This window comes from Rhipicephalus microplus, chromosome 8, assembly GCF_043290135.1.
Source record: "Rhipicephalus microplus isolate Deutch F79 chromosome 8, USDA_Rmic, whole genome shotgun sequence".
NCBI classification, from domain to species: Eukaryota; Metazoa; Arthropoda; class Arachnida; order Ixodida; family Ixodidae; genus Rhipicephalus; species Rhipicephalus microplus.
Genome location: NC_134707.1, coordinates 10597836 through 10623952, shown reverse-complemented (window position 1 = coordinate 10623952; position 26117 = coordinate 10597836). Strand labels below are relative to the sequence as shown.

Genomic DNA, 26117 nt, shown 5'->3' with positions numbered 1-26117 from the left:
AGCTTCAAGGTAACGGGAATTTCGAACTTTATGAACGGCACCGAAGATGACCGTCTCTGGGAAGACGCGGACGCCGAGGCGAGCTCCTCCGAGAACGAGGACAGCGAAATGGAATCCGAATAAAAACATTTCTGGCATGTCATTTGTGACTCTTGCACTCTGCTACTGTTGCATAAACAGTACAGACCTTTGGCCTGTACTGCCTGTACTAAATCGGCCTGATTCGTGTAAGGGCCGCACCTAGCAAAATTTTCGAAAAAAAAGTGCGGCCCTTACACGAGTATATACGGTAGTCACATTATGACGTGCTGATGCAGCGAGGAGCAAGAGACATGCTGGCCACATGTCACTGCTGCATTGCAGTAAAGCACGTATTGTTTTCCATATGTGAACATTTCAATTTATCAAGAAGTTTATCTCTTCTTTTGTTTTTTCTGTGGCAGCAACGAGGCCCACCGTTCCTCTGTGTTCGCGGAAAAGTTAAGACCAGGTATTGCAGGAAAACATTACCCTTGGAGCCGCAAACGATCAGCCCTGATTACTTCGAATAATCGCAAGCTCCTTGCATCCCACATGTTTCGTTAATTCGACGACCTGCTTAATTCGAAGATTTCTCATGGCCCCACTGACTTTGAAGTAACGAGGTTTTGCTGTACCAACACTACCACAAATGCAGGAAAACCTCCATCTAGTGCGAGATAGAGTGGAGTGCGGGGGTGGCAACCATGACCTCATAATTTGCTCGAACAAATTGAAGCAGGCACTTCTCGCGCTCAGCCAAAGCACTCGACAAAGTAAGCTGACTGACTTCTTTTGTGCGTGAATAGAGGTGTTTTTTATTGAATACCACTTCTGTGATGTTGTCATAGCTAATTTAGATTTACTTGCCGAGCTTTTATGAGGCAGTCGCTTATATCGAATTTTTTCACCGTCCTGCTGACTTCGTTATAACGAGGGTTCACTGTAGTTTAGTTGAAATTTTCACCGTTTGGGTGTGTCCTCACACGGGCAAATTGGATGCCAAAGTAATGCACACCATACCTGTATGTGGCACAGGTTCTCCCAGAAGTCGAGCTCGACGTCTTCTTTGCAGCACAGCTGACTCAAGCCAGTCAGGGATGGGTGCTCGCTGCAGTGTTGCAGCAGTTGCGACAACACGCGCACAAATTCCTGGCGGCTGGGCTGTTGAGACAACAAAAGCCATTTAGGAGCGCATTCGCAGTAAATATGCTAGATCAACGCCTCCTTTATTTCTTTCAATGCCAGTGCAAACGCGCGCTTCTCAACGGCAGCCGTCAATGTGCCTTAGTTCAGGGAGCGGTCCCGATGTGACGCTACGTCACGGGTAGCGTTGCTTGCTTCAGACGTCCTTCCGAGCGCTTTACCCTGGAGATTTGATAGACGTGTTTCCCACTCCATTACCATATGTCTGTCCGATTTGTTCCTTCGAGCTCCTTCTTTGTGGCTCGAAGCCATGCTACCGCCACATCACAGCACATGCAGTAGCATTGCAGTGACGCTTCCCCATCGGTCGCCCGCATAGCGCCACGAACAGCGACACGCTATCTCAAAACACCGTATCTTTTACAGAGCCAGTATGACCCCCAATAAAGTGAACATGAGGAATGCGACGCTATATACACAACTGAACAAAAATTAGATCATATAATTTCGATCATGAGGCACTGTATGAGGGTTTCTCTCATCCGTGAACGCAAAGCACACGTGAAAGCTAGGTGATGCGTGAGAGCTGGAAAGGGAAGAGGAGAGAGTGGTGAATGGCTGAACCGGGTGCATCTGGCTGGCATGAATAAAATAGAGGAGGCATTAGCTAAATAAATCTGTTAGCATAATCTTCAATTGCCTCTAACAACCTCTGATTATCTTGATAACCAACACTGGCGACACTGACCTACATTACTGATATGCGAGTACAGTGGAATAACATGAATACGACTTAGCACATAATTTATTATTACAATGTGTTTATTTTTCTGGCCAACACCCCACAGGAGCAACATTACTTTCTAGGTGATAATATGAACGCATACCGTATTTACTTGATTATACCGCGCCCTCGATTGTAACGCGCACCAGATTTCCACGACGAAAAAAAAAAGTAAGACATCGATTGCAACGCGCACCCATTTTTCTCGCTGGCCCGCGCGATCACACCACTCGAAAAAAACGACTCCTTTCGGGAGCGTCTTCCAGTTAAATATGAGGTACGGCCGAAACTTGTGCCCATCTGACGTGTAACAGAGCATTGCCGTCACTGTAGTTTTACCGTGGACCGATGTCAGCACGCAAACTTGCTTTGCCCCCTTCTTCTCGATGGTTGTGGTGCCAGGCATGTCGAAGTAAAGAGGCGTCTGATCGGCATTCCCGATTTGCCCAAGCAGGTAGCCGTTGTTGTGCCACAAGTTTAGGACGAACCTCTGAAAACTGTGAAGCATTTCATCGTACTCCTCCGCAAAACTTTTCGCATATGCCCCTTCCCCTTCGGAGGGAAAAGCCTTTTCTCTTCATAAAGTTAGTTAGCCAGTACCTGCTCACTTTAAACTGGCTCCGCATTAGACCTTTTTCTAGGCTAATTGCGTAGCCCGCGCTTGGAGTTTTGTCGTCACGGGCTGCTGTGCCGCTTGCTGCTCAAGCACATACTCGCCGAGCAGCTCTTTAATTTGCGGAAACCGACCCTGCTGTGGTTCACTGAAGCCTTTGCGTGAAGCTTTGCTGTCGACAATCTTCTGCTTTTGTTTCCTCCAGTCCCGCACGCACGTTTCGGGAACTCCGAACGACCGCGATGCGGCCCGATTTCTGTCCGTTTCTGCACACGCGATGACTGTCCTTTTAAAAGCAGCATCGTGGTGCACTCGAGTTTTTGGAGTCGGCCCTTCCATGCCGTCGATGCTAATGCACTACAAGATGACAAACTCCTCAGCACACGTACGAAGTGTCTCACATGGGAAACACATAGGCAGAAATGGCCGACGCGCCATGCCGACACACGTAGGGGGCGGCCATTTTGGAAATGCCGATGGCAATAGAATGACCATATTCATTTTTTTTTGTACTCAATTCTAACGCGCATGCGATTTATGAACTCCCTTAACCGGAAAAAAGGTGCGCGTTAGATTCGAGTAATTACGGTAAGTGGACTCCTGCTTGTACACTCAAGCTTCATTGCAGCAGAATCTCGACGATACGATTACGGTTGATGCGAATTTCGCGATGATATGAATTTTAAGGTTGTTTTGGATGGACTACATTATATGAAATACACCGTGACTCGGTGTTATACAAATGGTTTTCCCAGCCCCCGCAAATGATACGAGTGTGCGATTGACCACTCCATGCCAGCGGTGCAATGCGACAAAAACACGCCGCGAGAAAATCGGTCCGAGACCAATTTTCTCGACACGCGATAGCATAGTCTCGCCTTTTTGCTTCACGGCTTTGGCTTCACTGGCTGCTCTATCACTCTATCTCTCAAACCACATGATGTTAACAACCAGTCGCAAATCAACATGGCGGCGAAGGCATGGGCGGTAGGTCACGTCGGCGCTACCGCAAACTACCCGCGCGGCCATAGAGTAAAGCGGCACGTCAAAGCTCACGACAAGGACGCGGTCGTTGAGAGCCTGGTTTGGATTACGACCGCTCATAACACCGGAAGTAGAAGAAGGTGCCGCAGCAGCGAGTCGGCTTGCTCGAACGTGTCTTGCTTTTGCACTGCCGGCTGAATCCGTTGCCGCCGCTGTGTCAGCTCTTGTCATTTCGGCTGGCGTGTTTTGCGAAATAACGTTAGTAAAGGTGTAAACTGTTTATTTTCAGTGCCTTGTATGCATAATTATAACTTGATACGAACTTCAGTGCTTAGGAATTGGTAAAAATCTAATGAATTCTTAAGCGGCGATGGCGGCGGCCGGGGTGGCATGTATACGAGGGGCAGAACGAATGTGAACGTTTATGGCGGGCGCGAACACGGTTTTCCGGCCGCGCTTGCATTTTCGCTTGAATTCTCCAATGCGAATTCTCCAGGACTCATTATTTTTCGTATCGACATCGCGGCACGGTTTTCGGCTGCTTTAGCAGGAAAGCGAGTGAATTTCCAATGAGTTTGGCGCTTTCGCTCGCTCTGATGTCAACTGTGAAGGCGCTGCGCCAGCAGCATGAGCGAGAAAACCGCGGCACTTAATTAATTAAGAGACCTTGAAAGCAGGAAAGTTACATCACAGACTTTTTTCAGCAAGGTGTAGTTGCCAATGAAGTTCTTGTCTATCATCTTTATCAGCTTTGAGTTGTTTTTGATTCATACAAATTCGAGCTGATACGAATATTTTATGCGCTCCCTTCGAATGTATCATCGAGATTCTATTGTATAACAAAGTTGCATGTTACATGAAAAAAAGTTTGTTATATCGAAACATTTATTATAAAGGTTATTTTTAACACTGTATCAATTGCAAGACCATTGTTTATTTACTTCATTATAACAAATATTTTGTAACATTTGTGTTTGTTATATTGAGGTTTCAGTGTATTCGTAAAACTCACACTTTTATATTTCAGTGTAGCAACCTCCCGTTAAGATGAACTTGGCTAAAACAAATTCCCACTCACGCATAGCAACATAGGAAGATTTGTTTGCTTTTCCATAGACATAAAAAAATTATTTAGAGGTGATGCAAACCGAAAAAAAAAAAAAAAAAATTTCAATGCATGCTGTACAAGCCAAGAGCCAAAGCCACACCTTTCACTAGTGCCTGTCAGCTTTCTGTGCGAAGAACTAAGCTGGAAACGCCGAGGCAGTGGCTGTTCTACTGTTTGCATGGCACGCTTGAGTTCTAGTGTTTGCATGGCACTTACATGCTGCTCACAGCTACACTCAAGCTTCATGTTAATGAAATTGCATCTTACACGAAAGTAGGTTTGTTATATCAAAAAATTCGTTATAAAGGTATAGTCCCAACACTGTCTGTATTGCAAGTCAATAGGGTTGATTGGGCGAGTTGGTGATACATGATTGTTTGAAATGAGAGCGCACTAAGTAGACGCAGACAGGATAGACAGGGACAAGCGCTTCTCCCTGTCTATCTAAACTGTGTTTACATAGTGCACTCTCATTTCAAACAATCTATTGCAAGACTATTCATGATTAACTTCACTGTAACCAGTATTTCGTTATATCCGGGTTCGTTATATCGAGGTTTGAGTGTACTCCATGCAAACACCTGTGGCCACAATGTCTCAATTTGTAAAAACTCGCCTCAGCCTTTCCACGCAGACCTTGACGGATTTCACCCATCAGAGCCTCGGTGACACACTTCTCGTACGCTGCCTTGTCCTCCGTCAGCCAGGTGTGGAACACAGGGCCCATCTGAGCGAGGGCCAAGGACGCGGCATCTCGCAGGGCGAGGTCATCGACCTGAGCATAGCGGTAAAGGACAATGCACTGTATAGTATACATAAATAGTGTCGACACATAAAGTAATGGTCCTTATTCAAGACAATGACAAAACACGCAATGTCATGTTGCGGCTACAATCACTGTGATTTGCCCTTACAGCTCGAATGGTGTAGGTGCAGTTGTATATCACAGCGAGCACGATGCGAACATCCGGCTTCTCCTTCTGCCCCAGTACTAAAGGAGCGGCCATCTTGAATCCCTCCAGCCTTGTCTGGTAATTTGGCTCATCTGCGCACCTTGGATTCCAGGAGTTCACCTGAGAAACATTTTTAAAATTAAGTAAAATAAAAGTGCAAAAAGAAGGAACATGCAAGCAATTACAGTCGAACCCCTTTATAAGGGGCACTGATTTCATTTCATTTCATTTATTTACTCTCAAGGCAATGGGCATTACATATAAGGGACGAATGGTTATAAGAGAAACCAGTGTGCTTACAGTAAAATACGGGTTGACAAGAAAGTGCATACAAGGTACCCTGCTCATGAGAGACATCTCATATATAGGAGAACAAATGCTGCCCGGATCATGCCTCTTATAAAGGGTTTCAACTATGATGCTTGTGACAAGCTAATGCAGTCCCCATCAACTTGGCAGATAAAAAACAACAAAGCATGCAGTAAAACTGATTATTCCCCATCAACTTGGCAGATAAAAAACAACAAAGCATGCAGTAAAACTGATTATTCAACAGAGGAAACAAGCACATTAACATAAATGGGACTGAGAGTGCATCAGTTTGAAAGAGAGACTGATATGAAAGAAATAACAAACTGCATGAGAATATGAAATTCTATTAAATAGCAAATACAGTTGTGCACATCGTATGATATATGGTGTAAGTTAAGTGACTGCATTACCTGTGGTTTACAGCACATATTGCACTAAAATGAACCAAAAGCTGTTATATGTTATACAATCATTAGTCCGTATAATTGAGTGTTTCGCCACATACACTAGGAATACTTGGATGGTTTTCCACTGGCAGACTGTGCGGACGAGAAGGATAACAAGTGTGCTTCCTTGTAGTCTCACGGTATGTGCTGTCCACCATGCTGTTCATCAATCAAACAGTCCAGCAGGTTAGTTTTGAAATTGATAATATAACAATTGTGCGGGTTTCACGTCCCCAACACACCAATATTATAAAGGACTCAGCCGGAGAGAGCTCTGAAAATTTTGACGATCAAATTTCTTTATTTTTGCACTCAATTCCAAGTATAATTAAGCATTTCCCCCCTTTATCATCGAAAACGAGCCCACCCCATGACCTTCAGACCAGCAATCGCGCACGGTAACCACCAGACCACTGTGCTGGGTACTCTTATAACTTTACTCATAACTCAGTGCCTGCACAGCCATACAGAAAAAATTCTGAGGTTCCAGGAAGGCTTGTTTGTTTCGTGAAACAAGCGAGCAAGAGATTGCTGTTCAAGAGTCCAACTGACCTTGGCAATGAACGACGCCAGTTCAGCAAAGCGTGGCACACGCTCAGCCACAACGCGGTAGATGTCGCACAAGAGACGCCTCGACAGGTGGCCGCCAAGAGCCGAGAAGAGAACGGCGGTGTACCTGCAGGAGGAGTTTAAAAAAAACGTCTTCATTGCAACTGACAGGACCACAGGCGAAATAAGGGCACTTGCAGAGGACGTTATTTCTAAGAAACGTGTTACCATTTGTCATTACAGCTCTACCGACATAACCTTGCCAGTAGAGCCACTGACATGTCCTTGACAACTCTACGTTCTATCTGACTCATTGGTTCATCCATCCCCTGAACAAGGTTTTCAATACTGTATAAAATATCACTGGAGCAATGAACGAAGCCATCGAGGACCAAATTAGATGACCGTATTACCAGTTGTTTACAGCACATATTGTATTAAAGTAAAGCTATTATGAACTGAGAACTCTCATATGTAATGCAGTCACTGGTCCGTATTAACCAATCCTGATTACAAACTCTGGTGTGTTTCGGTTTCTGTTTCATGGTTGCCAGTTTCGGTTCCATGTAAAGTATTTTCGCCCTCAGGGGGCGCCACCCTGTGTATATATGCGCGGCATTGTACATAATAAAGGAGTCCCTGCTTGGCTAACGGCTGCTGTGTACCTCGTGTCGGCCGGTGCTTCAGTGCCGTGCCCTGTGTTCTCCGTGCGGCGCGTCCGTTGCACGATACTACACATACATTACGGTTACCTGCATGGTCCTCCACCAGCAAACTGTGCAACTCGCAGACTGTTATTGCATTTTGCACTTATAAGAATGCTGCCATCAAAGGTGGCACTGGGGCCCTTGACTTTTAAAGAAAGGACGTTACATTATATGCCTCTTTTTTTTTCTTTTCTTTTACAGAGTTATGTTCGCAGGACTTCGTAAATAGCAATATGAGAGACCCAAAAGAAGTTCGTTGCGAAAGGATGTAACGTGATTGTGGAATAATAGTACTGCGAATAACAGCCCATTAGTAAGACGCAGTAAAATGCAAGGTTACTACCATGATCACAACCAACACTAAAAAGGTCATATACAAATTATTTGAGTCATATACAAATTACATACATGACAAACTAGCAATCCACAAAGTATGAGCACAGGTGGAGCATAAAGTATGAGCACAGGTGCAATGTGGCTGAACACTGCCAGCAACACATTTCAACTATCGATGCACTGGTTGAAATGTGCAATGCTCAAGGCATAAGCTGTACATTACCATGAATCCGTATGGACTAGCCTGGCTATCTATACTTTTGCACTTTAGCATAACCTGTAGTTGACATTTAGTAACCTGCAGTTGATGCTTTGGTTGATTCACACAGTTGAACTCTTCCTCATAAAGGTGTAGCACTCTGAAACGCGATTCCGAAAACACAGCGCGGTTTACTAATGCATCTCCACCATTGTTCCAACTCCTTCTTCTTTCTCCTCAGCAGACTACCCACTACTAGCTTATGTCCCAAGTGTGTCGTGCCAGAAGAAGAAGAAGAAAAGTATGCCACAAAAGTATGAAATTCTCTCATTATACACTCAGATATACAATGAACCTGTAAATAACAAAACATTGGTTATGGGGTATTTAAAAAGTTTCACAATAGATGTAGTGTTAGGAATAAGCCTTCATAGCGAATATTCGGATATAGCAACTTATTTTTGTGCAAGATGTAAATTTATTATAATGAGGTTTGAGTGTAAATGCCAAGATTTTATGGCATACCCCAAAAGTTGATCTGGATTGTCTGCAACCTTGGCCAAGTTGAGTACGGTTGCCAGTTTTTGCTGATCAGAATCCTGAAAAACAAAAAAAAAAAGTCTGAGGACAAACTCTGTGACAATGTCCATGCATAACAGCATTGTGTGTATAGACACAGCTGCTCAACTGCACTGTTACATCAAAGCAACGAAAATGCCAGCGGAATTGTTTTACTTTTTTTTTTGCTTAAATTACCTGAGCTTGACTTCGGAGCTTCTTGAACCCGACGACGAAGAGCTTTGCCAACTCGGCACACTGTAGAGAGTTCGTCAACAGGCCACTTATCCTGAAAGAAGCAGAAATTAGGTTAATTGGTTATTAGTCTAATCATTTTGCTTATAACTATCCAACACGACAGACTTATTGTGAGTGGTAAGACTTCTTTATCAAATGCAATCTGTTGATAACAAGGAAGGCATATTGGGATCCTGCCAGTGACAAGTTATCTTTTCTTTCATTTTTGTTTCTTCACATTTACATTGCTATTACTTCTAATAACATCCCCTATACGTTTCGTGGCATTATTGTCTGTTAGATCTCATTGATATTTTGTCTAACAAGAAATATGAGCCCTTAATTTTACTTTCCTACATTTGACATGTGCTTTGCAGTTCCACCCCAGATGATACCTGTATTGACATGCCGATACAGTTCATTATTTCAACAATTTACAATAATAATCTTTTAAAAGTTACAACATTGACTCTTTCTGGGCGGCCCCATTGGAGCAAAGATCATATATGATCGAACTGTAGGGCTATGACTCGATTTATTAAAATAAGTTGACACCCTTCCCATTGCCTCTTTATTACATGTTCCCAAATTTAACACGCAGCAGTCAATGGCCTGACAGTGACGTATAATTTAACAATGTTTTGAAGACTCCAAACTGAAAGCTATTCTGTGCCACTGCAAGGGGGCATAAAAAGGTAGTTCATACAAACTGGTAATGCATAACAATTCAAGTTATGGTCTGGTCTATCACCCACTAGCCTAATCCAATGCTTTGCCCAGTTACAGGATCGTATGCACCTGACGTCATACGCAAAGACCGAAGCATTGACGTCGCCACTTTGGAGGTCCCCGTGCTCACCACAAGTGCAAAAAACTCGCTGCACGTGCTGTGTTTGAGATCCGTACGGCCACTTGGATGTTTTGAGGCCTCCGGACCACCTCCTACAAGCTGAAGCCCGGAAAACAGGACGGCATGTACGAACAGACCTTCAAAATTGCACAGCAATGGTGTTGCCCCCTTGCAAATCAAGACTCGGTGCATACCCCACATAGCAGCCCAACTCATAACAGACTGCGCAAACAAAACACAGACGAGAAAAAAAAAAACTGTTCGGTTCGTGCCAGCTGTCATGAGCATTTCCCAATTTCCTACCCAATTACAGCAGCCACGGCTGCCTTTGTTACTAACTTCTGCACTGAAAGTCTGAGTTAAAACAATGTAGCTGACATGTGGAGAAAAATTAGCTGCATTTAATTACAACTTGGCGATAGTAACTACACTCAAACCTCAATATAACGAACCCAGTTATAAAGAAATAAAATAAGAATAGTCTTGCAATAAATATAGTGTTAAAAATATATTTTTATAACAAATCTTCAAATACAGTAAAATCTCATTAATTTGAACACGCCCAATTCGAACTTCCGGTTAATTCGAACAAGAACTGAGGTCCTGTCAAAGCTTTGTGTATTCCAATGGGCGAAAACGCCCTGCAATTAGAACGCGCAAGCACTTGCGACGGTTCATTCGAACATACCGCGCTCCAAAAATGCTCTTACCACCACGCCCAATCCCGTGGCGCAACCCCCGACACCTCAACGCTGCGCACAAATGGAAAGAAAAGGCGGCGGTGGAATGTTTCATCATCATCATCAGCCTGACTATGTCCACTGCAGGACAAAGGCCTCTCCCATGTTCCGCCAGTTAACCCGGTCCTGTGCTTGCTGCTGCCAATTTATACCCGCAAACTTCTTAATCTCGTCTGCCCACCGAACCTTCTGTCTCCCCCTAACCCGCTTCCCTTCTCTAGGAATTCAGTTAGTTACCCTTAATGACCAGCGGTTATCCTGTCTACGCGCTACATGCCCGGCCCATGTCCATTTCCTCTTCTTTATTTCAACTATGATATCCTTAACCCCCGTTTGTCCCCTAATCCACTCTGCTCTCTTCTTGTCTCTTAAGGTTACACCTACCATTTTTCTTTCCATTGCTCGCTGCGTCGTCCTCAATTTAAGCTGAACCCTCTTTGTAAGTCTCCAGGTTTCTGCTCCGTAGCTAAGTACCGGCAAGATACAGCTGTTATATACCTTCCTCTTGAGGGATAGTGGCAATCTACCTGTCATAATTTGAGAGTGCTTGCTGAATGTACTCCACTCCATTCTTATTCTTCTAGGTGAAATGTTTGCTCTCTCTCAAATACCTAGCTGCGACGCGCCTGTGCCACGCTTCTTTCTTTTCCGTCCCTACCACGTAAAGACCCTTCTCCTTTCAATGCCATACGCGAAGAGAGAGAGGAAAAAAATACAAAGCTGTTACGAAGTGTTGGCTCTCTCTCACACGCTGGTGCCACACTTCCCTCTTCCCCGTCCCATGCCACGTAGACCCTTCTCCTTTCAACCACATGCGCGAAGAGAAAAAAAAAAGCTGTTGTGGAGTGTTCGTTCTCTCTCAAATGCCAATCTGCTTCTCTCCGCGTGGAGACGCTCCTTCTTTTTCGTCACATGCTGGCCACGCTGCGGCTTTGGCGCAGAGGGTAGTAGCAGAGAGGCAGTCGTTATCGTCGTCTTTAGAGAGTGTCGGCACTGGACATTGCCGCGCGCAACTTCTCTTGCCAGGAGAATGCTGAAGCTGAAGTAGAAATGCTTTGCAAGCTGCGTGCGAAATTGATTTACTCGCTGCAAGGCGTGTGCATGCGTGCATCATTGATTACTTCAGTTAATGGTGAATGTCCTGTGATTTGTGACTAAATGTAAGTCTTTTGAAACTTCCCCCTCATGTGTTAGCTCAGTCAGATCAATGCACATACGTCATTGCATGTGCATTGCTAGATTTTTTTTTCTTTTTTGCAAGCTATAAACTGCATGGTGAGCCCTCCATTCACTTAGCTTTCATTATTTTGAATTTTTTTAATTCGAACAAATTGTCAGGCCCCTTCTAGTTCGAATTATCGAGATTCGACTGTATATAACAAACTTAGTTGGCTGCAAGATGCAACTTTGTTATAATGAGGTTTGAGTGTATACCGTAATTACTCTAATCTAACGCGCACCTTTTTTCTGGTTAAGCGAGTTCATAAATCGCATGCGCGTTAGAATCGAGTACGAACAAAAAAATTACGGTCAATCTATTGCCATCGGCAAATCCAAAATGGCCGCCCCCTACGTGCGTTGGCATGGCGCGTCGGCCATTTCTGCCTATGTGTTTCCCATGTGCGGCACTTCGTACGTGTGCTGAGGAGTTCGTCATCTAGTAGTGCATTATAATCGACGGTGTGGAAGGGCCGACTTCCAAAACTCGAGTGCACCACGATGCCGCTTTTAAAAGAAAAGTCATCGTGTTTGCAGAAACGGACGGAAATAGGGCCGCATGCGGTCGTTCGGAGTTCCCGAAACGTGCGTGCGGGACCGGCGGAAACAAAAGCAGAAGATTGTCGACAGCAAAGCTTCACGCAAAGGCTTCTGTGGACCACAGCAGGGTCGGTTTCCGCAAATTAAAGAGCTGCTCGGCGAGTATGTGCTTGAGCAGCGAGCGGCACAGCGGCCCCTGACGAGCAGAACTACTCCAAGTGCGGGCTATGCAATTAGTCTTAGAAAAAGGTCTAATGTGGAGCCAGTTTAAAGCGAGCAGGTGCTGGCTAACTTAACTTTATGAAGAGGAAAGGCTTTTTCCTCCGAAGGGGAACATGCATATGTGAAAAGCTTTGCGGAGGAGTACGATGAAAAGCTTCACAGTTTTCAGAGGTTCGTCCTAAACTTGCGGCGCAACAACGGCTATTTGCTTGGGCAAATCGGGAGTGCCGATCAGACGCCTCTTTACTTCGACATGCCTGGCACCACAACCGTCGAAAAGAAGGGGACGAAGCAAGTTCGCGAGCTGACATCAGTCCATGGTAAAACCACAGTGACGGCAATGCTCTGTTACACGTCAGATGGGCACAAGCTTCGCCTGTACCTCATATTTAAATGGAAGACGCTCCAGAAAGGAGTCGTTTTTTCGAGTGGTGTCATCATGCGGGCCAGCGAGAAAAATGGGTGCGCGTTGCAATTAATGTCTTTTTTTTTTTCCACGGTGGAAATGGGTGCGCGTTACAATCGAGGGCGCGGTAGAATCGAGTAAAGACGGTATGTCAATGTTATTCAGGTCTACAGGTATCAAGTAAAACAGTGTCTAAGGTAGTAAAAAGGGCCAGCACTTGCCTCAGCAGGATGTTCAGTTCAACAGGAGACAGGGGCTTCTGTGTTTTCACAGCACTTTCCACAACTGCTTTCAGCCTGTGTAGTGTGTGAGGAACGTACGGCAACATCAGCAGTGCCCCGTAACTGTGCTCACCATCTGGTGGTTCTGTGGCAAAGAAAGAGATGGAAATTAATTGCCGGTGTACATGCGAGAGCTCTTCAAAATTTGACGCACACAATTTATGCTTTTGACGTCTTTATTTAACATTGCTGCTGGTGCCACTTTTATTTATTTATTATGAGAGACTAATGCTGACGCCACTGGCCTAGGCTGCTACCAAGGAGTCAAAAATTATTTTCAGCAATTTAAAAGCAGACAGTTGCAGAGCATCATACATAGAAGCAATTGTGAAACTATTCAAACTGCAAAATGCAAGTTCAACGTTCACAATGAACAAATGATTAAAAAAAAAAAAAAACATGGGAACCTTTAAGCTTCACTTTCAAGAGTTGAATGTAACTGCAATATCTGCACGCATTCACGCGCACTATCACCCTCTCAATCCATATCGACCCCTTGCTTCTCAGTGGCGACCTAAACAGTGCCGCGAGAAAAGCCCACTTGCAAACATCTTCCGGCTCTTATCTTCATTGGCATCTACCCTGAATTTTCACTCACAGCCAAAGCTGCTTTATCGCTCCAACCAAAGACGCCACCGCCGACACTGAAATTTTAGTGAAATAGGTTCTTTAACGCCCACGAGGCCGCGCGCGCACTAACCGACCGCGCGGGTTCCGGGCAACGATTCGGGGCCAACGGGGTTGCGGAAAACAGGGACGCGCCTGCCACGTACAACGAAATAACAAAATATTTTTACCTCGCGCGGAGACTATATCCACTCCCTCATCCAAATCTTAATAGGCCACAGGCCCTTACGCTCAGACTACTGCAGACTGACACGTACCCTAACCTGAGATCCCTTCACGCTATTTATCCGGACGTGTTTCCCAATGACGCTTGCCCCGCATGTGGGGATGTATCCACGCTGGCGCACATGCTCTGGGAGTGCAAGGCAATGTACACTAACCCCAACACTACATCGGTCAGGTGGGAGGCGGCCCTACGCAGCTCCCTCCTGGCCGACCAATTTTGGGCCGTCCAGCAGGCCCGCGGAGCGGCCGATAGGCTTGGCCTAACGGTCCCGACGTGGGAGTCGCCCGCTGCGCGCTGACGCGCGCCTTGCAGGACCTCAATAAAGTTTCGCAACCAACCAACCAATAGGTTCTTTAACGCTATTGCGTTAAAATGTGATGCATGATTCGCTTTGCCACAGAAAGAAGGAAATAGGCACAGGAACATCATGAATAACAGCTACATCCCTAGAGATGCCCTAGCATAACTGACATAGAAAGAAAGTACTTGTGAGAGATGAAAATGTGAGGAGTGTGCGTGTGTTAGGTGCAGGTCGCAGAGGTTGTATGTGGTTGATGGTAGAGGAACGAGATGGCACAAGGGTCAAGTGAACAACAAAGGGGCGAGGAAGGGGAAAGAGTGGGATGTAAAGAGTCGGACATGTGGTGCGGGAAATTAAGGGTTGCATCGTAAACCTTGTTGCTGATCGTTGAGTGCATCGTCCACTCTGACACACTTTAAAAACTAAACTTAAAAAACCAGTGGCCCAGGTGGGGTAAACTCCACCAGGAAATAACATGCTGGCTACACCACTGAAGAAAGTCGAGGCGTCACTCACCAGGTAAACCAGCAGTAGAGCGGCGCGCCTCAACGTCAAAGCAGTGGCACACCACCAGCGGCGGCGCTCGCTTGCCACCTTCTGCGTCATCGTCGCCGTCGCCTTCGCGAAGTGTCAAGATGTTGTCAATGATCGTGAGGAGCATCTTCAGGATGGATGGTGAGATGTCCCTGTTGCTCAGCAGCGAGGCGAGGCACGGCAGCGGAGACAGGCTCGGGTCGTCAGCCTTGTACTTGGCAAACAGCACGAAGTACCTGTTGAAAAGAAAAAAAGCAAAAGAGGCTCTAGAGACAGATCTTAAGAAGGAATTGGAAAAGAAAGAACACTAATTAAGCTTAGATAGACGAAGCACATTAAAGCCACTGAAGTAACTTTGAATGCTTAAGCAGCAAGATCAATCATCTGCTCTTTTCCCGAGCTGAGACAGTAAAATTTTGAAACTTGTCAAATTTAGCCTCTTGCTCTAAATAAAATCAGCTTTGGTGCAATCTTGCAGCTACAAATGTCAAGGTTTATCACTGTTTGTTGAACGTTTCTAAATTCATCTCGCTACTTCCTTGCGACCCACTTCCCCGATTTTCCTCGCACATATTTGGCACGGAGTAGTTATGATAAAAGTCACCTGGGTCCTTATGAATGTGCCTAAGATGACTCAAAGACAAGAGAACAATCTTTTTTTTTTCTGTCCATTGTGCTAATCCCCCCTGGAAGCTTTCCGTACCGAATGTTGTTTTGCGTTGTCTCCAGATCAAGGCATCGAAAGCTCCTTTGGCATCAGCCTCGACTATGTGATGTCATATGCACATAATGTGAAATAAATGTCATGATGACATCACAAATTTTGGCAACTTGTGACGTCATGATCTTGTCACAGGACATGATCTTGACAACATTGTTATGTATTGACATGGTATGCGATGTTGTGATAGCATCACAAGTGTTCGTGCCTTATGATGTGACCATGACATGACAAGTTGCCGAAATTTGGGATGACATGATGACATCTGGAAACTTGTAATGTCATGATCACGTCATAGGGCATGATTATGACGACATAATCACGTAATGAATGACATGGTATGCGACGTCGTGATGACATCACATGATGACTTCTGCATCTCTCACGTTGATGCCTACGGCCGATTTTCACATTTGTTGAGCCATCTGATGCTTTCAACTTAAAAATCCTTACCTTGGATTCCGACTCAGGGTGAGGAAGAACTTGAGCAAAGGGTTGGGCTTTTGCTTTCCAGCCAACTCGGCCAAACGAGGCAACTGCGGAGTAAACGCGCAGACCAACATTGTCAAAGCATGAGATTGTTGCTTGGAGTCTATGACAATTCCTTAAAAGTACTACTCACCTGAGGCCATACGAATGACTCGAAAATGGCGTCTATCTCTTCCGAGGTGAATTCGTAGGTGTGGAACCGTTCAAAGAACTGAAACAGCGATGAAAATAATTTTTCACCAAAGTGAACAAATGCTAATCGCAAATAATTTTATATCGCAGCTAGACTCACAAATCTTTGCTGCAAAACGAAACATTTACGGTAACTTTAATCAAGAGCACTGCCTACGCCTTGAATATAAAGAACAGCACAAAAAAATAATAAAAGAGAGAGAGATAGATAAGCTCGATAACAGGATGATTTCACATATAATTTCTCTATGGTGAACTTCAGTGTATTCCTGTTGTAAAGATTTTTAAATGTGAAACATTCTTTGTGTACTGCAAGCACATTTGACATCTATCTGTGTGTCGATCTATCTATCTAGCTGCGTACGTCTGGGTGCTCCCATGATCAGCCCCTCAACTTAGGGTCCACCAAAATTAGTACAGGAGGGTAAGATGGTATGATAAAGACGACTTGCTGGTCATGACAAAAAAAAATGTCACAATTTCGTCACCTACGCGGTCAAACACTTCCCCCCCAAAAAAATACAGTGGCAATCACCCGGCGGGTATGTGCCACTAATATGCGCATATGTGCCACAGGTGATAGACATTTTATATCTACCCAGAAATGGCGAGAAGATACATGGGTTACTTGAAAGGGGCCCTGCAACACTTTTTAACATGGTCAAAAAAGGCTGCGGATCTGTAGTAGAGGCTCCCGACAACACGCGAGCCAAATATTATAGCACAGCACGTAGCCTGGAATTCACAGTAAATTATCAGTCAGCTAAAAATAGCTTTATCTTCTCTCGACAAATCACGGAAAATAAGCCCAGTAAGCCCATCTATCAGTCATTGGCTTATTTGAACATGGCGCACTCAGTTGTTACAAAGGTCGCCGTGAGAGGCCGTCACTTGTCCGCGCGTGCGATCACACTGAAAAAGCCGCATATTCAAAGAAAACAGGAAAAAAATGCTCAAGGTCCTGAGGCGCTTTCATTGGGACGAGAGAAGAGAGAATGTGATTGCAGCGTGTGACAAATCTTTGTAACTCCGCTCGTACTGGAATTCTTATAATTTTTGCGGCGTTCAATTTGTGAGGTAATACGCTTTTTCAGTGAACTAATTCCATGGTTGCTTGAAAAAAGTGTTTCAGGGCCCCTTTAACGCTTGAGCGTTAAAAAAAAAAAAGCTGCCATAGGCAGCGTTGACTGGACGAATGCAAACAATAAATGTCGGTATCCCAGCAGGAATCGAAACCTTACATTCTGTGTTGCAATGAAGTATTCTACCAGTGAGCACGCCAGGCCTCGGATATATTTTTCAAATAGAGCTTTGTGCAACGTCAATTGTGGTTGCAGTACTGTCTATCTAATTTTATAAATACTACATATGTACTCCTATGATACAGCCGTCATGTCGGGTTAACGTAGGTGTAGTTGGGCGCTATCCGCTGAAGTTGATTTGTGTAGCAGTGTTGAGGGTTACCATCATCGCGCGCACCAGCACAAACACCAGTGCTTCATGTCAGCTTATTGCTCCTGGAGCTGCTAGTATCCACGTTGCTGTTGGTATTGTTACGCAACTGCAAACAACTGCTAATGTAAAGCATATGTGGCTGTTTAACATGTGTGTGTGCGTGGATCTGTACATATATTTAGCGCCACTTCATAACATCTAGCTCAAAAAAAAAAATGTAACACATTCACCTTACAGCCACACACTTCGCATAACATCAATTCCCAAGGTGCGTGGGATTTGCCGTACTTTTTATAGGGCATGATTTTTAATACCTTACACAATGGTGTCAGTGGTCCGTATGAGTTAGGGGATTTGTTGTGCATCCTACATCGCACACGCAGACAAAAGATATTGGCACTGTAGAAAGGGCCCGTGGCATTGACACTTTTTAAAGACACGTAGCAGCCAATAAGAAAAAAAAATTATCAAAAGTTTTTCAAGTGAGACAGAGTATATAGACAATACCTGAACAGGTAAATCTATCTGCAGGCCATCTTTTTTTTTTTTTTTTTGTGCAAGCTTTGCACTTAACAGTGAACAGCAGCCAGCTTTTCTGTACTGCTGCTCCTTAATCCGCGACCTCCTTATTCTTCTCAAACACGGCTGCCCCGCATCAGATTACTAAAGGTTGCCATCATAGAGCTCGTACATTAAATTACAAGTGCTTGTTACCAAGCTGTCGCTGTGGCATCGTCCGGCCCAGCCTGTCGACTATCTCACAACAGACCGGGCGCACGAAACGCGCGCAGAGATGCCACAGCCGAGTGTACTGTGTGCACCTGTGTTTACAACGCCCGGCTCAGAATGCTCGAGGCTGGGGCATCAAGATTCACAGGCAGCTTTCACTTCGCTCAGTTATGTGAATTGCGCAGGCAGGCCAGAGCCAAACCTCACGAAGGGCTGCTTCAGGGTTGCAAGCATCATCATTTGCGGGGACCCCGTGGAGAAAATAAAAAACAAAAAAAAAACAATGTGGCCGTCTCACCAATCTAAAGAACTGCAAGTTACAGCAAAGTAACTAACGCAAAGCTGTTGCCAAATGCCTGCTTTCCGTGCACAGCTTATAACTGCACCCCAGAATTGAGTCTCTCATTAAAAAAAGTACTTCGGAAGGGCATTTTGCTGGGCGAGTTAGTAATATTTCATTATTAAACGTATCACAAGGGACACAGAAAAGGCAATGTGTTTGCTTTCTCCTCCTGTGTGTCTTTTGTGCTACATTTAATGAAAAAAAAGTACCTAAATCAGTTTTCGGCAGAGAGTTTGCTCAGTCATACAAGTTGGTTGTATACAGAGCAAGTGTGAATGTCAGTAAACACTGAGAAGGCCATTTCAGTTTTACATGTAGTCATAACGCACCCACTGACACTAGCAGGACACTAGCTTCGACGTCAATTCTGGATGACTCCACGCGCCAGCGTGGCTGGCTGTGATGACAATCAGGTGCAGATTCAAGCACAACACGAAATGGCTGCTTCCACATCACGAAAAGCATTCAAAATTGCTGCCTGTGAATCTGCGAGCTGCAAGCCCATGGCTGTCAGCATAGGGTTTGTTAAAACTAAACTAGAGAGTCTGGCACTAGATTGTTCAGCCACAATGGGAATAGTGGGTAGAGCACGGATTCGCCTAGTCCTCGTACTTGCGGGCTTCATGCACACCTGTGGCTTTGTTTATTGCTGGGCTTTGGTTTTGTTTCGAAAGAAAGAACGAACCCTGTTGAACTTCGTGGCCCGATTTGAAATGGTGAGCCTGAAAGATTGACTAAGGTGGTGAAGTGCAACTGCTGAACATTTGCAGATTTTCTACTTCGTGACAAGGCAGCTCCAGGCCACGCCAAGCCAAACAGAGCCGAATGTATGAAAATTAGGCAAATCCGTGTACTACCCATCATTCCCATGCTCACTGAAGCGCCACGTATTGCAGCTCCCATAGACACTAGCGCCAGAGTTCCCTCTAGTGTGTTTATAAGAAACTATATATTGCTGCAAGCACGAGGCACTCAAACCGTGTCAAGACAATAGAGCAAACTGGGGCTTGTTGGTAAAGTATTATGAGACACACAGCGCAAGTACCGACGGAGACGCAGCAAGGGAGCACACACGGCACTGACTTATTAAGTCAGGTAGTAAGTCAGCGCCATGCCTGTTTCTTTCCTGTGTCCCCATCGCATTGTATCTTTCATGACACGTCAGAACGTCAGGGTACAGTGGGAACCGAAACATGTAATTTTTTTCATGTTGTAATAGATTTTCAGGGTGCACTCGCATTTACCAGTATGTTTTCTATGCTTTTGAGAAATTGGTTTTTCATTTGACAAAAATAATAAATAAATAAAATGGCAACTGAAAATTTTCATGTCAGTACCCTCAAGGACGTGTTGCAGTGACGTAATCTGCAAGAAGTGCCAGCACAGCAGCTTATTGTCGGATTACAACCAAAGCTCTCGGCAGCACGTGCTTTCGATATCTTTATGGAAACGGCGTAGCGCAGTGCAGTGCCGTCAAACATCAGGCTGTCGCATTTTGGATCCCTCGACGACCATCAACGACCACAGCTAAGGCAACACACTTGCTGGCACTGCGTGGCAGAAGGAGCACAATGAATACCTCCTATATAGAGGTGGTTGTTGCTTTGTAGAATGAGTATGATGACAACTTTTTTCAGAAGGCATCACACACATTCTATTATTTAAAAAAAACGCAGCCTACAGCCTGACACATTCAGCATGTTACAACTTCCAAAAGAGAATAAAACCAGTGTCAACATGTACATTACACTGTTTCTTCCTCAAGCAACATTCCCTGAATAATTTTTTTAGTATATAAGTAATTATTTATGCATGCATCTGCTTGCTTTGATGATGCACAACTAGTATTTGCAAGTTAAAAATGTAAACATACTACTGGTATGCAACAGCAATCTTGACTGAAAAGCAGCGCGCACATCTTTTTTCAAAAAAACAGAAGCAAGCTCGATAACTATCCTTGCGTGAAAAGAATACATCCCCAAAGAGTGCTATTCCAGTGTTGCACCGTTTTGGCACCGTTGCACGAGCAAAAAGGGCTGACCCACAACGCACTAACCTGAGAAACTAGGCTGATCACCCGGGACCTGAGGACACGGGTGTTGCCGATAACTGCACGCACAACCCGGTCCTTCTGCGAGAGGATGGCTCCAGCGTAGGTGGCCACGGCAACGAGCAGCTTGAGAAGTGCGGGTAGCAAGCCAGGTGTGAGGGCACCCAGGTGCCGCAGCATGTTCTCCACCGTGCCCAACGTACTGCACAGAGTGGCATTTTTTTGCGCCGACTTTTTAGGTAACTCAGGCGACTAGAGTGGAATTGTACACTACAGGTTTCTAAAAAAAAAACAAAGGAGAAAAAAAAGATTTATGCACAATTGAATGAGAATGAAAACGTTGAGTCAGGATAGAGCAGTATTATTTAGGCTGAAAGCAACTGCTCAATTTGAGCAAGCTTTATGATTCAATCAACTGTAGAATGGTTTAACATCATGAAAATGTGGCAATTCCAGAATAATATAGTCCAGTGAAACATGACATATCCTACAAAAAAAGTCACTCAAGTAGACAAGAGCATTCAACTTCATCAAAGCGGTCCACTTGTCGAAACGCCAGCTCAAGCGACAATCGCAGTTCAGAAAAGCCTCCATCTTTCCTCGCACTGCTCTTGTGTTTGAATAACACAGAGAAATTAGGATGCTACAAAAGTCTCACCCATGAAGGCGACGAACAGGCACCACTTTAGAAAGATCCAATGTATTCCTGATGCTGTTCACCGCGTCCGTGATATCACCTGCATAAATCAAGAAATAACTTTACCTTCTAGCAGATGCATTCATTTAGGCAATGCATCGAGCTAATAAATTGTGTTCACACCATATTTAACATCACAATCTAAACCCTTTTCGAGTACAATGCTTCATGAGGCTACTACGCACCGCTGGAGCACACACTCACAGCTACTGCCTCAATTAAAACCAACTGGCAATGAAGTCAAGAGAGGTGTAGCGGACATTATTCGCAGTCTTATTGGAGAAACTATGATATAAGCGTGAAAAAAATCGAAGTGAAAAGGAGGAGTTGCTACTGATTGGGGCCAAGCCTACTACTTCTGGACAATGCATCTGGTGCTACAGGAATTAAGCGACAGTGGCGGTCAGCTTTACGACCGTTTCATCCAAGTACACTCAAACCTCATTATAACAAAGCAGCATCTCACACAAAAATAAGTTTGTTATATCCCAAGATTCGTTATAAAGGTTTATTCCTAACATTATTGCAAGACTTATTTTATGTACTTTGTTATAACCAATAGTTTGGTATACCTGTGTTCATTATGTAGAGGTTTGAGTGCACACTTAAACCTCGATACAATGAGCCCGGATATAACAAAATACCTGTTATAACGAAGAAAATGAAAAATAGTCTTGAAATGAATATAGTGTTGGAAACATACCCACAACGAATTTTCAGATATAATAAACTTATTTTCGTGCAGGATGTAATTTTGTTATAGTGAGGTTTGAGTAATTCTGTGCGTGTAAACCTGAGAGTGTAAGCCTGCACTGCTCGCAGCTATTAAGACATGTGGATCACTTTTTTTTTAATAAACTCTCATATACATTCAAGCTTTAATGTAATGAACCCAGATACCGCTAAGCCCTTCATAAGAGGCATGCTTCGGGCATTGTCTTTTATACGAGATGTCTCTTATAAGTAAGGTACAATGTATGCATTTTCATATCAACCTGTATTTTACTGTACGCACACTGGTGTTTCTTATACTCATTTGTCTCTTATATCAATGTCTCTTCTTTCAGCGATAAACAAGCTGGAAAGCCACATCCAACAAAGTCATCCCGGCACACGCTGAAAGGCTTACCGGACAGGTACTGTTTCAAGGTTGCCAGCTCAAGGTCAATGAATGCACCAAGTTCGGACTCCCGGCAACTTGCCAGGAACCGTAGCACGGTGCCCTGGCGTGTACTGAAGGTGGTCTTGCCCCCGGTCGCTGAACCAGAGCGCATGTGCATCTTGCCGTAGAGTACCCTAGCCAAAGACAACCATACCGTTGCTATATATGCACAAGAGCAGCAAGCCCTTGAGGTGCGAAAAAGGAGCAAGGACGATACAGCATGCCCCAATTCAAAAGCAGCGATGAAAATATGCCACTGAACAATACAGTAGTGTGGGCCAGTCCTCACCTCATCAGGATTGGAATCACATCAGCTCGGTGCTCCGCCAGCACTGCTCCTTCTCCGCCATCATCAACGTTGAAGAGAACAACTTCTGATCGAAAGCTGGCCTCGTCCAGAAGCCTTTCAAAGTTCTCCCTGCACCGAAACAAAGAAATAAAGAGTAAGCCCAGGTTATTCTGACTATCGTTGAATAACGGCCAAGCAGAATCCATCGGCCATGCTACAGACTCAATAAAAAAGAATATGTTAACCTGTAGGGAGTCAGGAACTTCTGGCCGTAGGCGACGATGCAAGCAAAAGCAAGTTTCTGGACTTCTGGATCCCTAAACGTCAGCAGCTGTTGACAGAAGAAGGTCATTGAAAATTGCATTCACTTGAGAATCCCGACAGATCAATCTTCAGCATCAGTCAGGTGTAGTGAAGAACCACTAAGCTTTTCACCACCAAATGCAATCTACAGTATTAGCCTGATTTTTCACCATTCAAACCTAACCTGACGGCCACTTATATTCTTCACAGCAGATTACACAAACCTGTGCATCGTGCGTCATCTGTTCTACTATCCTAACAACCGCCACAGAAAAGGGAAGGAGGAGGGGAAGAGTTATAACTTAGCTGTAACCTTTTATTTGCTTTTTAGAGCAATAAAACATCAAGCACAATGTGACAGACTTACATCGAGAAAAGTTTCGTAGAGGCGCTCATGCTTCGAAACTGCTCGTGGGTTGGAGAACTTGGAAAAAAGCCTTAAGTGGTCACAGAGGCTCCTGGAATTGGAAAAAAAATTGTTTATTCGTCCAACTTTGCACTGAACAATTTGGAATGATCACAGGTGTTCAGGTATAACACAAGAAAAAAGTTACCTCACTAGCTTCAGCCGCGCTCGCATGGGTACTATCTGGACATCGTCGTTTCGTACGTCCTCCCTGTCATCTGCATTCTCATCATCGTCTTCCGCATCTTCTGGCAACTCGTCTACACCTACAATGATGACGCTTGCCTCTTCGGTATTCTTCGGCTCAGCTTCCATGCCTTCGGAGGGCAAAAGGAGTGTGTCTTCCGGCCTCCGTATGTCGTGATGCGGTGCCATTTGCATGTTTGGCCAGAACTCTTTTCTGCGAGAGTCATAAGGACAATGGGGCCATGAGATTGCACAACATGGAAGCTGGTCTAACGTTCTAGACTATTGTTGTGTTCACGTACGTTACTTGGCAGTTTTATCGCAATAGAAAAACAAACACAGTAGCCTCCCGGTACAGTCAAACCTCGTTTTAAGGGGAGACGCGGGTCGAAAAGTCGCGTTTTTTTTCCAAATTTCACCTTTTCTGTTTTTTGTTGCTTTATCATCTTTATACATTATATTTTGACATCTGAAAATATCACAGCGAAATAAGCATCAGAAGTCAGTGAAAAACGCGTCTGAGTGAGCGGCAGTGACGCGCGGCATCACGAAATTTACACAAAACGGGCTGCTGTTCGCGTGCTCGCGGGGCCGCGAAGAGAGCTGTCCGCCATATTGCGGCCGCTGGCTCGTGTAGAGTTGTCCTTACTCTCCACGATCCCGGTTCTTGAAGTCTCGTACGTTCACGAAAAATCTAAAAAAAAAGCAACAAAAACAGTCTTTTCCCGTCGTTTCAAACCGCGCGCCACTAACGCAGGGCCGCCATTGGCTGACAGCACCCGTGTTTTCTTGCCGTAGTTCGCTTCACTGTTTTCCGGAGTTATTTTTCGCTGTTTTCGTGCGATGGCAAGCCCGAAAAAGGCCGTTGCCGACCATCGGAAATACAGAAGTAAGAACAAGTTCAGAGGGAAGCGGCGGAGGACGTACAAGAAAGCCACCGCCAACGAAAATGTCCGCGACGGGCCAGCGGCCGGTAGGCCTAACATCGACCACGGCAACGTCGACCATGGCAACTGCGACGACGAGATCAACGCTGCAGTGAATTTTGTGAGTGCATCGCAGAAAAAGATCGCGTTATTCGAAAACGACGTCAGGCCGAATGCCGATCGTGCCGAAAGCGTAGTGCTGTGCGAGTTGGGTGCATTGACGGCCGTCGTCGCAGGCGCGGCATGCCCCGTTTGTCACGAGAGTAAACTCGCAGTTCGGGCACCGAATAAAAAGCGGAAAGGCCTTTCGGCGTTTCTGGAGCTACACTGCGAGAATGCGGAGTGCTCGGAGAGCATCCTTTCGTCCGCGTACTCGTCGAAGCGGGTCGCGTCAGATGGCGGCCGCGGTGCAAGCAGAAGCTACGACAGCGGGAGTTCGCGTGACGCCTTTGCCGTGAACCTGAAAGTGGTGCTTGCAGCGCGTGCCGTCGGTATCGGGCATGAGCAACTTTCACGATTTTGTGCAGTAGTTGGATTGCCAAACCCTATGCACCATAAGACCTTCCATGCTATCGGCAAAAAGATTCACAGTGCGGCAGTGAAGGCTGTCTGTGAAAACATGCAAAGGGCACGCAGCGTCACCAAAGAGGTGGCTGGTAACAGTGACGTGCCAGTCATGTTTGACGGCACATGGCAAAAAAGAGGCCACAAAAGCCACAATGGTGTGGGAACTGTAGTGTCCTTGGACACTGGTTTGTGCCTGGACTATGAAGTGCTTTCCAACTTCTGCCTGGCGTGCAGTTTGCATAACGACATGGGAGGCGATGAAGAAACATGGCAGGCGTTTCATCATCCCGTTTGTGAGAAGAATTGCGACTGTTCTTCGCATGCCATGGAGGCCGAAGCTGCAGTGCGCATTTGGCAGAGGACTGTGGACTATGAGACACCCCTGCGGTTCACCATCTTCCTAAGCGATGGAGACAGCAAGGCCTACAACGGGGTCTGTGATGCCAACGTGTACCCTGACACTCCAATTGAAAAAGAGGAGTGCACCAACCACGTGGCGAAACGTCTGGGCACCGGCCTGCGGAAGCTGCCAACGCCACTTCCACGAGGGGAGAAGCTGAAGGAGACCACCATCCAGAAGCTTCAAACTTACTTTCAGGTGGCCATTGTGAACAATCGGGGAAATGTCCACAAGATGTACACTGCCATATGGGCCTCATGTTTGCACTCGTGCTCAACAGACGGTGCTGGAAGTCACAAGTTCTGTC

At 45.2% G+C, this 26117-nt stretch overlaps 1 protein-coding gene across 2 annotated transcripts in view; it reads right to left on the bottom strand.

The window, feature by feature from the left end:
* The window catches only part of LOC119165190 (small subunit processome component 20 homolog), a 127143-nt gene that overhangs the window by 73084 nt on the left and 27942 nt on the right, over nt 1-26117 (bottom strand). For both annotated transcript variants that reach the window (XM_075871014.1, XM_075871015.1), the window contains exons 21-37: nt 23880-24131; nt 23693-23783; nt 23268-23353; nt 23023-23151; nt 22701-22867; nt 21533-21611; nt 20881-21076; nt 16239-16316; nt 16070-16152; nt 14878-15131; nt 13148-13292; nt 8912-9002; nt 8681-8754; nt 6917-7040; nt 5568-5726; nt 5270-5428; nt 1042-1182 (exon numbers count right to left, since the gene is read on the bottom strand). In XM_075871014.1, the coding sequence (XP_075727129.1) occupies nt 1042-1182; nt 5270-5428; nt 5568-5726; nt 6917-7040; nt 8681-8754; nt 8912-9002; nt 13148-13292; nt 14878-15131; nt 16070-16152; nt 16239-16316; nt 20881-21076; nt 21533-21611; nt 22701-22867; nt 23023-23151; nt 23268-23353; nt 23693-23783; nt 23880-24131 (2308 nt within the window). The remainder of the gene's footprint in view (nt 1-1041; nt 1183-5269; nt 5429-5567; nt 5727-6916; nt 7041-8680; nt 8755-8911; nt 9003-13147; nt 13293-14877; nt 15132-16069; nt 16153-16238; nt 16317-20880; nt 21077-21532; nt 21612-22700; nt 22868-23022; nt 23152-23267; nt 23354-23692; nt 23784-23879; nt 24132-26117) is intronic.